The sequence below is a fragment of the Motacilla alba genome, chromosome 3, assembly GCF_015832195.1.
Source record: "Motacilla alba alba isolate MOTALB_02 chromosome 3, Motacilla_alba_V1.0_pri, whole genome shotgun sequence".
NCBI classification, from domain to species: Eukaryota; Metazoa; Chordata; class Aves; order Passeriformes; family Motacillidae; genus Motacilla; species Motacilla alba.
The window spans coordinates 64,984,409-64,998,010 of record NC_052018.1 but is presented as its reverse complement, the minus strand read 5'-3'; the positions used below and the strand labels follow the sequence as shown (position 1 = coordinate 64,998,010).

Below are 13,602 nucleotides of genomic sequence, written 5' to 3'. Positions count from 1 at the left end.
CTCCTTTTCTCCAACTCTTAATGTCCTTACAATGTCTTTCTCCTGGAGGAAAGGTGGGAATCAAGACTTACTGCAAGCCTGCTCCTCCACTTAGACCAGCATCTTTTAGTGGCAAGTTTTCCAGAATTATAGAATCATTTATCCTCTAAGATCATCCAACCATTAAACTAGCACTGCCAAGTGCACCACTAAATTCCTCTTTTTGGCCTGCAGCTTAGGACATGATCACTGAGCAGTACCTATCCAGGGCAGAAACACACGCAAACACCCTGGCCCAGAAGGTTTTGGGACTTCTCTAATTCAGTACAAAATGCCCTCAATGTTCTCTGGCCCCTCACTCACTTCCTGGTACACCTTCTCTCTGTGCAATACACTCATGCTACACTGCAGTCAGGTGCTCAGTGGAAAGGTCAGTAGTTTGAACCCTTTGAAAATTTGAACAGTGACAGAAACTTGTCAACATCAACAAGATGGCACAACGGCTCTAATTACGAGGCAGTGGCAGGAAACACAGGTACAACTCCAAATGTGCTCCCAGCCAGTTTTTGGAAAAGGTGACCCCTTTTGATGTGCATTTTTCACAGCGCTCACTGGCCAGCAGCCAGGCCAGGAACCAGGTGCTTGCACATCAGGCAGATGCTGACAGCCATGCAGTCTGTCTGTGCCAGCACCCCAGCACACGGCTCCACCACAGGCAGACCTCTGCAAACAATCCTGACTTCACTGGAGTTATCTTCTGTGAAGATGATCTAAAACAGCAGCTAAATCCTTGAGGATTCCTTTTTTCCCTGCAAATACCTGCCAGGACAGGAAGGTGAAGCCAAAGCAGCAACAGAGTCCAGCAACAAAAAAAGAGTATGACATTTTCCACCTGTTTTATTAGATTTTCAGACTGTCTCTAATTGCCTTCTGTTCACAGCACAGAGGAGATGCTGCCTGAAAAACAGAAACACAAGGGGCCTCAGGTGTCAGCACACAGCCCTGCCACACATCAGGACATGTCCCAGGGCAGTGGGAACCAGCACTGCCACATTCATCCCTTTACCCTTCCCTCATACCAAGATGACAGCAAGGAGTGTGGGGGAGGAATAAGGTATCTCCAGCTCTTTTGCTCTTTCCCAACACACACTGCAACACACACAGTCACTGCAGTTTTCCTTCAACAGGGAGAAAAACCATGAAGTTGAACAAGGTAAAGGGAGTAACAGAACATGCGCACACAAAAAAAGAGCAACTTCTGGAAAGAACACAAATATGTTTTTCAGAAAGGCTTAGGGCTTTTTAGTTTATTTTGGATAATTATTTTTAACTGCATAACATGTTTAAAAAGTATTATCCTTATACTTGGAATTGAACAGGACATCTATTTTTAAATATTATTCATTCAGTCACAAGTCATCCCCAGAGACAAGACAAATAATAATAAATCAATGTCTCCAGCAAGCACGGAGTCACTCTGGCAGTAAATTAGCCCAGCTGAGTATTCTATGTTGCATTTTATGTTCATATTTTACATGCACACCTGGACTGTATGTGCCACAAAACCTAATACAGGCATCTCTTCAGACTCAAGATCCTACATTTTAAATCCAGTTAAATGCTCCAAAGCATCTTCTTTCAACCCCAGATTCTGCCAGCCAAACCAGTTATATACCTTGAGGCAAGTTTATACACTCAGACACACAGCAGGCTAATACATTTTATCTTTATAAAATGGAGTCTTAATTTGAGAAGTAAAATATCCCAGTCTCACAAGTGGCAGTAGACCACCACTAGGGCTAACAGGAGACAGATAAGCACAGAGTGTGCTTCAGACCAGTACACACTTTTCCAGTTTGTTCAATCTATTTTCAGGACTGTAATTTATACAGCATGACACATGAAATAGGCACGTTACCACCAAGACACTGTCCCACTTGATGCCTCACACATGCCTGACCACAAGATTCCACCTTTACCACTGCACTTCTAGCATTAATTTCCCTGTTTCTCCAAGAGGGAGAAACAAGCAAGGGTTAATCACCCTCCAAAAGCAACCCATTTTGCAAGGCCAGGTATTGTTCTTTCATCCTATTGCACACACCCTTACCTAAGGGAAGGAAAAATGCTTGAGTGAACACACTTCCTTTTCCTTAGATATGGTACCCTTCAACACACAAAGAGCTGTCACACCACAACCCTGTTGTGCACCTTGCTCAAAAATAACTGATCTCATAAACCAGAGAGTTTAGGGGGTTTTGATTAGACTTTGTCTGTATTTCAAAGTCAGAAAAGGTACAGCCTGTTTTCTTCAAGCAGATGAACACACCCAGCACTGTTAGTCACTATGTAAGCAAAGAAACTACTATCTTTTACCAGTGATGAAATATTTAACACTGTCTGCTGCGAAGGGGAAGTTACTCACCATGGAGTGACAGAAAACCCACTCTAGCAGATTACAGGTACAGAAGGTCTCAGTCAGGAGACCTTAGCTCAAATATTTGGAAGACAATCTTAACAATCTCGTATAGAAATTATTCCTCCTCTTAAAATAAATATGAATAACAAAAGATAGTTTACATGGAATTCATCAATTTCAAGTTTTCCAAGTTTTAGCAACCACTTACTTCATTATAGCCTAAATGAAAACCTTTCTAAAGAGCTGCTTTAGATTAAAAAAAAAAAATCTAAAATTTGGTTTTTCAGGTCCATGCCTCACTTCTTTACAGAGAAGGATCTACGTAAAGACCCCAAGAATTCAGTCCTGAGACTTCATAGCAGGTTCTTGTACTCCCTCCTGCTACAATGCGTAAGAAAGATGAAGATGGGGCATTAATCCTTTAGGCATAAAAGGGCCTTTGTCCAAACTCTGCAGAGGTGTCATTCAAGGAGAGGCTCTGCAGGAGGACTGAAGTAACAGACACCACTGTGGCTGATGCAGCAGTCACTCTATCCCTGCATATCTCAACAGCTCTCTAAGCCTTGACTGATCTAGGTTGGGTTTTTTTTTGTCAAGGTTGGGGTTTTTTTGGATAAGAAAGTACAAGAAAAGCATATACATGGAAACAAGTTTTCCAAGTAGTGGTATGGTGCACCTGGGCATTGGAAGCTTCTTGCAAGCACTGGAGTATACTTGCAAAAACTTGGCCTCAATGTTTTTCACATGTTGCTCTTCACAGAGGAGGGGAAAGAAGAGAGCAACAGGGATCTGGAGCAGCAGCAGTGAAGAACATAAGGTTAGGAGCCTGACATCTATAGATACTGCAAAACACTTCACTAAAATTATGAATAGCATAGTTCTTTCAATCTCCTTTCTTTCAGTACTGATTCTCCTGTAGCCAAGGAACTTCCAGTTAACGTTCAGAGGGCAAATAATGAACTTGAACTGGGTTTCAATAGCCTTGAAAATAGAAATCATTCCAACACAGAATGGTATGATTGCTGACAATGGACAAAACTCCATTTGAACTCTTCCCTTCCTTTTCTTCTTTTCCATTTTGAACATACTGATTGTGCACTTAAGCATAAAACCACTTCCACTTAAATACAATTGTCAACATTTAACTTGCCCCGTCAAGATAACAATGTAATCTTCCAAAAGCATGTTTCACAATTTTAATAAATCTTTAAATGTCTGGTGAAACCAGAACAGTTGTTGGCGGGGGTGGGGGTGGGTGTTTCTTTAAAAATGTCCTTTTGTCCTGAATTAGCCCAATGCTCCCAATCTCAGTGTGCCAGTGAAACACAGCATCCTCACCAGCAAGTACCAGGGCACTGTGCAACTGACACTGTCAAACACAGTACTCCTCTGCACAGATCACAAAGTGTGCAAATGTAGTTTTTGAGTATGAAGATCAGAGTGAATACTTCAACAACTCTCTGATAAACTAAATAATCTCTACTCTAAATGAAAAGTGTGTTAACTAAGTTAAGAAAATTTTTTTTTTTAAAGCTCAATAAATCAAACCAACAAGTTCTAAATTGGGCACAACAGCCAGGTCTAAGAGAAAAACTCTCAAGCATAGAGGAAAATCACTCAGAGCAAAGCAATTACACATCACTGTGCCAGAGAGAACAAAACTATATTCAGAAGGACACCATCAGACTTTCTTGACAAAAGACTGTGGAAGCTGAAAGATACACGGTGTTAACACAATATGTTCCCGTGAATTTCCACAAGAAGTCTCATCCAAGAACAAGATGTACATGTAGAAACCAGGAAAATAAGGGTGATGAACTCTCTCTGGAAACGATTTATGCTGACCATAGCTGTTGTTCATTATAAAGCTATAACAGAAGTAAAAGCCTGGAAAGAAGTAATAGAAAGGCTTTGGTCTGTTGGCATTTTACTACTACTTTATTATTCTCTTCTGTTAATACAATCATATTTTATAATATAACTATTAAAACAACACAGAAACCAAAAGCTTTGCTCTATTCCCAGTGTCCTCCTATAAAACTCTCAAATAAATCCATTTGTTATTCATACACAGACTGCTGCTCTTTGCTGATCCTGGATAATGTGGTAAATTAAGAATAAAAATAGCTGGCAAAACGTTTCAGAATTTACCCATCATACCACTTTTGTCTCATCAATAATTTGTAACATAACATTTCAGGAGCATATTCCATCTTTGGTCCTCTGCCATGATCTAACTGGGGGGTTGTGGGGGGCAAAAAACCACATTTCAATGCTAGGAAATAAAAGCAGAGTACATGGGAACTAACTAAAGTTATTTGTGGAATGAATTACATAGGCCCATCAAAGCATGTTCTTTCATGGCTTAATTGCATGTTTCTCCACAGCTAAATGCATAAGCTGTTGACTGTCCTCATATGTTTATCTAATCCCACTGCAAAATTTTTCTGGTTTTCGATGGTAGGTCCTCTTTGTTTATAACAAGGTGATGTTGAAGTCCAGAGAAGAACTTCATGATCAACTTATGGCTGAAAAGTACTTCTGTACCTTCCCTATACAGATCATCAAAATCACCTTAAGAGTACGTAATGTATTTAATCTCTGTCACATAGCCAGATCCTTTCCTCCCATCATGCATCCCATGCTTTTGAGATAGAAGCTGGTCTTTTACTGAAACACAGTCACCATCTCCCACGAGACAGAGATTCAACAGCTCTTCACCCCTTCTTCCATATCAAGCAGAAGACCCACACACCTGAAAAGATGCTAGGCTGCTGGAGAATGATTCCCCAGCAGAGGAGCTGCCTCCTTACAGGAGGAACTACAATTAAGCTATTCTCAATTAATAACTCAATTATTCCTCCCTGGCATCTCGACATATTTGATCGCGACAGAGTGCATCTGTCCCATGCACTCAACAGAATGAATGAATGAATACCTAAAAATGCATTTTATTAAAGAGTGAACATATTTCTAAAAGAAACCTTCACAAAGTCACTGCCATAACTGCAGATGTATCCACTGATAACCAGCCTCCTCTGCATGGCTGCAGCTCTCATCCAGAGCTGGTCAGGCTGCCAGAGGGAAGATGCAGCCCAAAACACACCCAAACTCAACCCTGCCCTTGGCTGAAGGAAATGGAACTGCCCACACCCTCTGTTAGAGGTGACCATCTTCCAGCAGCCTCCCCACTGACAACCAGCTCCCAGCCCTGGCCCAGCCTCTGCATCTACAGCCATGTCTGCGTCCCTCAGCTGCTAGGACATGCACCTGGAGTCAGTGGCAGTGACCCTGTACCAGCCCCTACCTGCTGGTCCCACAGATAAGTGACAACAAAACACAACTCTAAGTGTTTGGATTTCAGTGAATTTCTCTTTTTGGCTTCACTCAGGGCTGAGCCCATCTGAGAGCCAATAATCAAACTTTCTCCTTTTATTCTCTCCAAGACAGTATCAGGTGGATATCTTTTCAAAGAAAAGGCTCAGAGACATCATATGCTAATAAATAAATAAACGGCAGTTTGACTCCTCCTTCTCAATGACCCACATTTCACTGACTTTGCAGCTGGATATATTTACAAATTAGTTCCTTGCCTCATTCCCAGCTAAAGCTTGCAACAGAGCCCAATCATTGCTTCTGTCAAACCCACAGATTCCAACAGACTGATCTATTTCCTTAGGCTGTCATTTCTGTTGCTACCTTTAAAACTCCCAGCTTTCTTCTGAGAATATACTATCACTTTCTGAAATTACAGCTCAGATGCATCCCCAGAACACACTGGGGGAGGGGAGAAAGACATAAAACAGACTTCTGAGAAGGTACAGGGCACTATAACTTATTCTTTCATCAACACAATAAGGAGTCAGACATTGAAACTCCTCCCTCCCATCTCACAATGTTTAAACCCTGTTATTCATTCTTCAGACTGTTAGTAAGGCACCCAAATAAATGCAGTTCTGCACAACTTCATGCTAGGAGTGCCTCAGTTTGCAAGATAAGTGGAATCAGATGTGTTTTTCTAATTGTGCACTTTCCTTTGAAGGAGAGATACCATGCAACACTTGAAAAGCAGATTATGCAGGCTCTGAGCACACCAATCCACACCGCTACCTGCCAGCAGAGCAGATACCCTGTCCTGAAACAACATCAGTTCAACTCAAGCCCACATACTCTTCCCCTCATGCCTACATTGATGTACCTATTCCTTATTTGTATTCAAAAGATTTTAATAACAACACTTCCCTACTCTTTCCAGCTCACAAGAGTCAACCGCAACACACACCATGGACAAGTGATTCTGCTAGGAGAAACAGTCTAAGGGAAAATCAAAATTAGGAGCAGTTACTCAGAGGTGTTAACACAGCCCAGCTAATTCTCTGCTAAGCTGTCCAATGCTGTGAGCACACGATAAATATTTTCATGCTACTGTATGAGACTCTTCCTTCCTTCCTTCCCTAGACCTGAGGGGAGAAGGGGGAATGATGCTCCAAAGGGCACTGGGGAAGAGGTGGAAAGAAACCCCATGCTGCCCCTAGTTTGCCTCTCGCCTAGGCACCCCTCCTCCACAGGATCCTCATCAGAGAAGGGTTCCCACAGCAGCAGCCCCTCCCCACTCCTGCTTTTAGACCTCTTTAGAAACATTTAACACTCTACACACAGTGTCTCACATAGCAGCTCTTGCTCAGGGTTGCGTCCTCCTTTCCTGGCAGAGCACATGCAAATCAACGGGCTGCTTTTATGGTTTGGGTTTTGGGTTGGTTATTTTCCCCTCCCTGAGGAGCCTCAATTTCTATTCCAAGGCAGAGTCGTGCTTCAAACACACGGAGCAGCATATGTTATTTCTTCACCTACCAATCAAGATGCTAGAAGAAACCAGCCTAGTACTTCTACATCTGTCATTTCATAAATGCTAGGCAATACCCTAGAACTGTCTACATTGCAGCATCTGATCTGTCCCCACCAGACAGCCCAAGAAAAGGAAGCTATACAGTTGACAGAAAGGAGCCAGGCTACAGCAACCCAAAGGCTTGGTCTTAAAGTCATTTCAGTGGCTAGAAACAAGGAGAGCAAGTTTGTCACTCGTCTTTAACACCCTATCTGCACAAATGTCCCTGAAGAGTTCACACAGAGCAAATCTGCCTACATCAACTCTGCATCCACTTGACAGAATTCTAATGGTCCACATGCAACTATGACAACTCCTGACAGTTTCACGCCAATAGAGCCAAAATGGAAAAGGAGAAGCAGCACATTTGACCTGTCCTTATCTGGCAGCGAGAGACACAACTAAAGGAACTGGTTCCAAAAGCAACCTGTGGCATCATGGGGCAACAAGACCCCAGGAGCAAGGGGGGTTTGCCAGCCACGTAAACGTTGCTTCAGAGGGCAAGGGGACAGGCAACAGCAGCAGTTCTCAGAATAAGCCTTGCCCCAAAAGTCAAAAACTAAGTTACAATTCCTCAAAGCAGTCTTTCAGTCAAATATATTTGAGGAGAATTAAGTTCCCCTCAATTTAGAGAGCTCATATCTTTAAATGCACCAGAGGCGCAATCTTCTAAAAATGTTTTTCCTACTATGTCTTACTGTTTAATTATATATTACCATTCCAAGCTACCATGACAGATTTTAAGTGAGTTTGTCTTTTTTCCATAATTAATCATAGCAAAGACTCATCTGTTTTTCAAGGCCGTGATGACAGCACTGTTTTCACCACTGTAAGGCAATCATCCCACAGCATTCCTTCCCAAAAGCTATTGCAATGAGAAAAGCTCACCTATCTGCCCAAGATGCCTTTCAAAGATATAAATCAGCTCCACATACATTGCTTCATACTACAGGTAAGTTAATAAAAAGGAAAACTGCTTTTCCACAGCAAGCCATGATACAGACACACAGGCATAGTACAGGCTAATAATGCTAAATAATACCAATTATAGAAACCTAGCATAACCATCCAGGAACAAGTATCCTACCCACTAAACACTACTCAGCCATCAGCATCCACCACTGGTACAGAAAGAAGGGAGGCAAAGAGATCATTGGTCTTTCTGAGAACAAAAAGCATCTTCCTTTATAAACTCAATAACCAGAAGTTATTTTATAGGCAGCTTTGGTCACCATCAAATACTATTTTAAGTGCAGAAGAGGTCTGTTCAAAGATAACCTGTAGCTACATGTAGTTCAGTACTAACAGACTACTTAATCAAAGAGGAGCCATATCCAAAGCAGAAAACAAATTAATTGGACAACAGGAAAAAGTCTTCTTTCATCCCAAGTCACAGAAGTGACATTAAGGGCATAGGAAATCTCTGCTCGGGAAAAAAATCAAGCACTTATCACTTGTAACAGATTATAGCGCATTCATTTAAAGTTTCTTTGTTGACCACTGAAGGAAAAAGTGTTCCCAATATAATCAATAACATACAGAGATACCCATTGAAAGTGTTTTATCCTTCATCCTCTTAATTTGAGAGGAAAGAACAAATAAGAACAAATAAGATACTTGCAAAATTACTTTTTCCCATCTGTGAAATCCTATGGCAAACCTCTCACTTTTTTTTTTTTTTTTTGTAAAAGTGACAAATGGAAATCCTGTTAATTTATTTTGATTGGTCTATAGAGAAATCATGATTTTCTGCAGCTCTCCTAAATCCTTCATGTGGCACAGTGGCAGCTTCCCAATTACAAGTCTAAGAAAAAATCACATAGCTTGTTCTGCTAATAAAAACAAGCATAGATGGGCCCCACACAGCCCTGAGCAGGTGTAAAACTTTATGTGTCTTAATACAGTCTCATAAGAGTGATTTTAGATCAAAGCTCAGTAACCAACACACTGCCTGTACTGACAGTGCCACCTTTACGGCTTTCTAGCTGCTTCATAGCTTTAGAAAGCAAGATAACTAAAGCAGCAATGACTACAGAAAAGGCAATATATTCAGTTGACAGGCCGCTAAAGACTAAAGTTTACATTTGTATCAAAATATTTAAAAACATTTTTACTAGTACCACTCTTTGTTAAGGTCTGACCCAGAAAGATTCTGGCATTTCAAATTATAATTTCCTTCCAAGTTGTTACGAGAAAAACAACAAAAAAGACTTAACCATAGATCTTAAACCTCACTTCCAGAACATGAATGGTTTTAAATAACAACCATATCCTGACAGCTTGGTGGTCTCTTCAGAAGAGATGGAGACATACATTGACACAGACAAACAGAATTGCCCAGGAGAGCACAGAGAAAGTGATCTTTACACAGGACATTAGACATCTATCTTCTTTTATTTACAAGAATAAACTGTTTTCAGTATGCTTATTTTAAAATGCAGGGGAATAATACACACTCAAAAAATATTATGACATATTAAATCACTTGATTGTATATTAAATCATGTAGATAGTTTTTCACCCACTGTGTTTTTTGTATTTTATTTATTCAGTGAAAATATTCAGTGCACATTTGCACGTGCTCCCTAACCAAAGTGTCAAGAGATTTCCCGTATCACTGGTGCTAAGAACTTACAGAGCAGCAAGAAACAGAGCAGCCTATTTTCTGTGACAACAAACGATTGTCTTTTTCTGATCTCTTGAGTCTCAAAAGCCATACAGATGCCTTAGCTACCCCAAATATTAATAAGTTATAACACTTTGACTGTATTTCAAGTCACTTAGACTGAAGAGCATTTCATGCTGAAGAAATCTTCCCAGAAAAAAAAACCCTCAGTTTTCCTTTCTAAGCATAAATATTAGCATTCTCTTTCCATAATATCTAGGAAAATTAAAATATCTTCTTCTCAGTCCTGACAACTAGCCTTTAATTTGCTGTCATCTGTGCTTCAGGAAACTTCAGTCCTTTCATTAGGAAAATCCTCCCATAGATTTACTTGTAGTGAATGGTTCAGATCTGAGCTACAGTAGTATAGTAATTTATTTGAAGAAATCACAAATCCAGATCCAAACCAGCATAGTAATTGGAAAAAAATTATTTAAGAACAGTCATCACTCACTATTTTTAAATTAATGCACAAGTCTTTTAGCCTTGTGTTCAAATTTACAGCATTTTCTCATTCCACTGAAGAAATGGTTGTAACAGGATATTTACAATCATCTGCCCCAACCAAAACAACAGAACTTATTGTACAATTTTTTCATTCATGGAGAACCTCCAATACACCCATGTTTCCTCACACACCTTATAAAACCGTAGCACTTACATACATACACGCATACAAACGGTCTGCAAGCTGTCCCCACACTCAAAGCCCATAAAGATACTGACTACACATTTATAACATCAAATGAAGTTATGTCCAGAGCAACAGCAGAAAACAAAAAACACTACAGAATTCAAAATTAAAAACCCACAAGCATCTGTTTCATAAACTGCTCTTCCAGAAAAGGAAGACTCAGAAAGCGAAGGTCTTGGAAACAAACTATTTAAACACCAATGGGATCCAGGTCAAACCCACATCCTATGTAATCTGACATCTCAAATCACAACCAACTGAAGACGTGCAGCTTTTAACCTGCAGAAAACAAAAAAAAACAAACCACTGCTAGGTTTGCTAGATATCACAGGAAAATCTTTTGATAACAGGAGCATTTTGCACGCAAGAAATGCACAACCTCAGACTGTAAGGCTGAGGAATATGGCATCCAGTCATTGAATGGAGCACAAATTTCTACCAAGGTTTAAACAACTCTCAGCTGTCCCTCCAAAAGCTCTGTTCTTCCCCTGCTAAAGTGACAGTACACACCCTAACATCCACCAGAGCCTCAGGACACCCCAACACACCATAACCAAACAAAATTCACGTTTTCCTAATAACCTTCAGATCTGTTACACGAATGTTTTGCTGGAGGAAATGCCTGAGTGAGTAGCCTTAGACAACTGTTTTACATTAAGGAGGAAGCACATTAATTTACTGCATGAGTACTACGCAATGCACTTCCAGGAGGTACAATGTTGCAGCCACAGTTGCCATTTTCAGTGTCTGAGAATAAACACCAAAGCTACCTACACTAGGTTGCATAAGAGTTCTTTAAGCACATGGCTATTTACAAAAATAGAGGTAATTATGATGCCAGAGGTGTATCCCAAATAAACAGACTTGACTAATACTGACAGAAAAACCCAAAACAAAACAAACCCTGAGTTCTACAATTACTATTACTCAGTAACACTAGGGGAGCTGCATGAACAGCCTCCGTCACTAGCTGTACTACCAACACATGCCCAAAAAACCCACTGGACAAAGGTGCTGTTTAACAGCGTCAGCTTATATCAGAAGCTATAGGTAGAGAAGAAAATAAGAGAACACCAGTTTAGGCAGACAGTTTACCTGATCTGGATTTGATGATGTCGCTGAATTCGCTGTGACCCGCGCCAGGTCCTTCCTCCTGCTCGGAGACACGGGCCATGCTCGTGGGCTGCGGTGTGCCACGGGCGGAGCCTAAATCCGCTGGGAAAAGGCTCCCATGGAGAGCCACGGCTCAGCACCTACAGGACCAGGAGCAGAAAGGCACGGTAACTCCAGGGGCTATACCAGCTGTGACTCCGCGTGCGGTGGGAGGGATCGAGGCTCGCTAGCCATGCCCACGCGAGTCGCGGGGCAGCCCACCTGCCATTCGCCGTGCCCCTGCAGCGGGACACCTTATGGTGGCACTTAAAAAGTGGCATGGCCCCTGAAGGTGCGACAGCACAGCTGAATCCTCAGCCGCGGAAGCCAAGCTCCACTCACCCTGGGGCGACAGGGCGCTCCGTCCCCAGAGGGGCAGGACACGGCCCTCGCCACGACACCACCGCCCCCACGGGTCACCCGGCTGGCCCCGGGCGGGACAGCCCCGTTCGAGGGGCGGCACAGCGAGGGCTGGGGCGTGTGCCAGCGGCAAAGGGGCACAGGCAGGCGCGCTGCCCCGGCCGGCCCAGGGCGCGACAGCCACGTGTGGGAGAAGCCACGCAGCCCCTCTCCCGGCTGGTGGAAGCGGAGTCCCGCGGGGCAGGCCCCGGGCACGGCCGCCCCCGCCCGGCCGCCCCGGCAGAGCGGCCGCCGCCCCCGCTCCCCCGGCGGGGATTTTGACCCGGCAGCCGGCCGGGCGTGCCGGCACCTCCTCCCCGCGGGATGCGCGGCCACAGCAGCGGCGCCGCCGCCCTCGGGCAGCCCTACGGAGGAGCCGCTCCTCGCCCCGGCTCCCCGTGGCCGCTCCGTCCCACCCGCAGGTGCGCCCGCCGCGGGCGCTGCCCCCCGCCCCGCGACGTTACCGGAGCTGGGGAACAAACTTTCCCCGCCGAGCCCCTCCCGGTGCCGCGGTGCTGCCCCGCTCCCAGAGGCAGCCGCCGACAGCCGCTCTCCTCGGCCGCCACTCACCCCTCAGGCACGGCGGCGGGAAGGGCCGCGCTGCCCCGCGGCGCAGCCCGGCTCCTCCTCGCACCCCGTCCCCCGGCAGCAACTCCCCGGCGCTGCGCTGGCGGACCCACAACTTTCTGTGCGAGGAGCCGCCGCCACCGTCCGTCCTTCCCCTTCTCCTCCCCCTTGTTCCCCGCCCCTCGCGGCCCGGCCCTACGGCGGCCCCTCCCTCGGCCCCGGCGCCCCCTTTGTTGGCCGGGCCAGCGCCGCGGGTGCGGGAGGGCCGCCCCGGCCGCGGCCCCTTCTCCGAGCGAGGGGCGGGGATGGGCCGGGCCGGCGCGGAGGGGAGGGGAAGGGAAGAGAAGAGAGGGGCGGAGCGGGTCCCGGCTGCGCCCCCGCTCCTCCCAGGACCCCGCCCGAGGTGGTGGCGCAGAGTTGTCCCGTTCCCCTCCTGCCGTGGGCCCTTCCCGTCCGCACCTGTGCGCTCCCGCCGCTCCTTCTGCTCCTTTCCCTCCCCAGATAAGCGCAGTCGCGCAGCGCTTCGGAGGTGAAGCGCCCCGCGGCATCCCATGAACACCGAAGTCAGGAAGTGTGACAAAATTTGAGAAGCACTTGGGAAATTTACATACAGCCGGAAACAACTCTCCCGAAATCCGCCTGCTCTGGCCAGGTGTCTGTGCCTCATCTCACGGGGTCACTTGGCAGTTGTCACTTGGCAGGGACAACTCCCGGGTGGTTTTCGGCTGGGCAAGAAAGGAACAGTTAGGGATCAATAAAAATGTGCTGATGCTGGGTGTCTGCAATCATTTTTGATGTATGAACAGACATAAATGCTAATAAAATATTTAGCTGACACTAAT

At 44.6% G+C, this 13,602-nt stretch overlaps 1 protein-coding gene across 3 annotated transcripts in view; it reads right to left on the bottom strand.

Annotated features, from left to right (window-relative positions):
• UTRN (utrophin) overlaps positions 1 to 13,356 on the bottom strand; it is a 342,608-nt gene extending 329,252 nt beyond the window's left edge. The window contains exons 1-2 of one of the 3 annotated variants that reach the window (XM_038130632.1): positions 13,220 to 13,356; positions 11,738 to 11,895 (exon numbers count right to left, since the gene is read on the bottom strand). In XM_038130632.1, the coding sequence (XP_037986560.1) occupies positions 11,738 to 11,816 (79 nt within the window). In that variant the 5' untranslated portion in view covers positions 11,817 to 11,895; positions 13,220 to 13,356. Of the gene's footprint in view, positions 1 to 11,737; positions 11,896 to 12,136; positions 12,460 to 12,763; positions 13,065 to 13,219 lie in introns of those variants that run through there. The other 2 variants (XM_038130631.1, XM_038130633.1) reach the window with 2 other exon arrangements.
• Between the last annotated feature and the right edge of the window lie 246 nt (positions 13,357 to 13,602).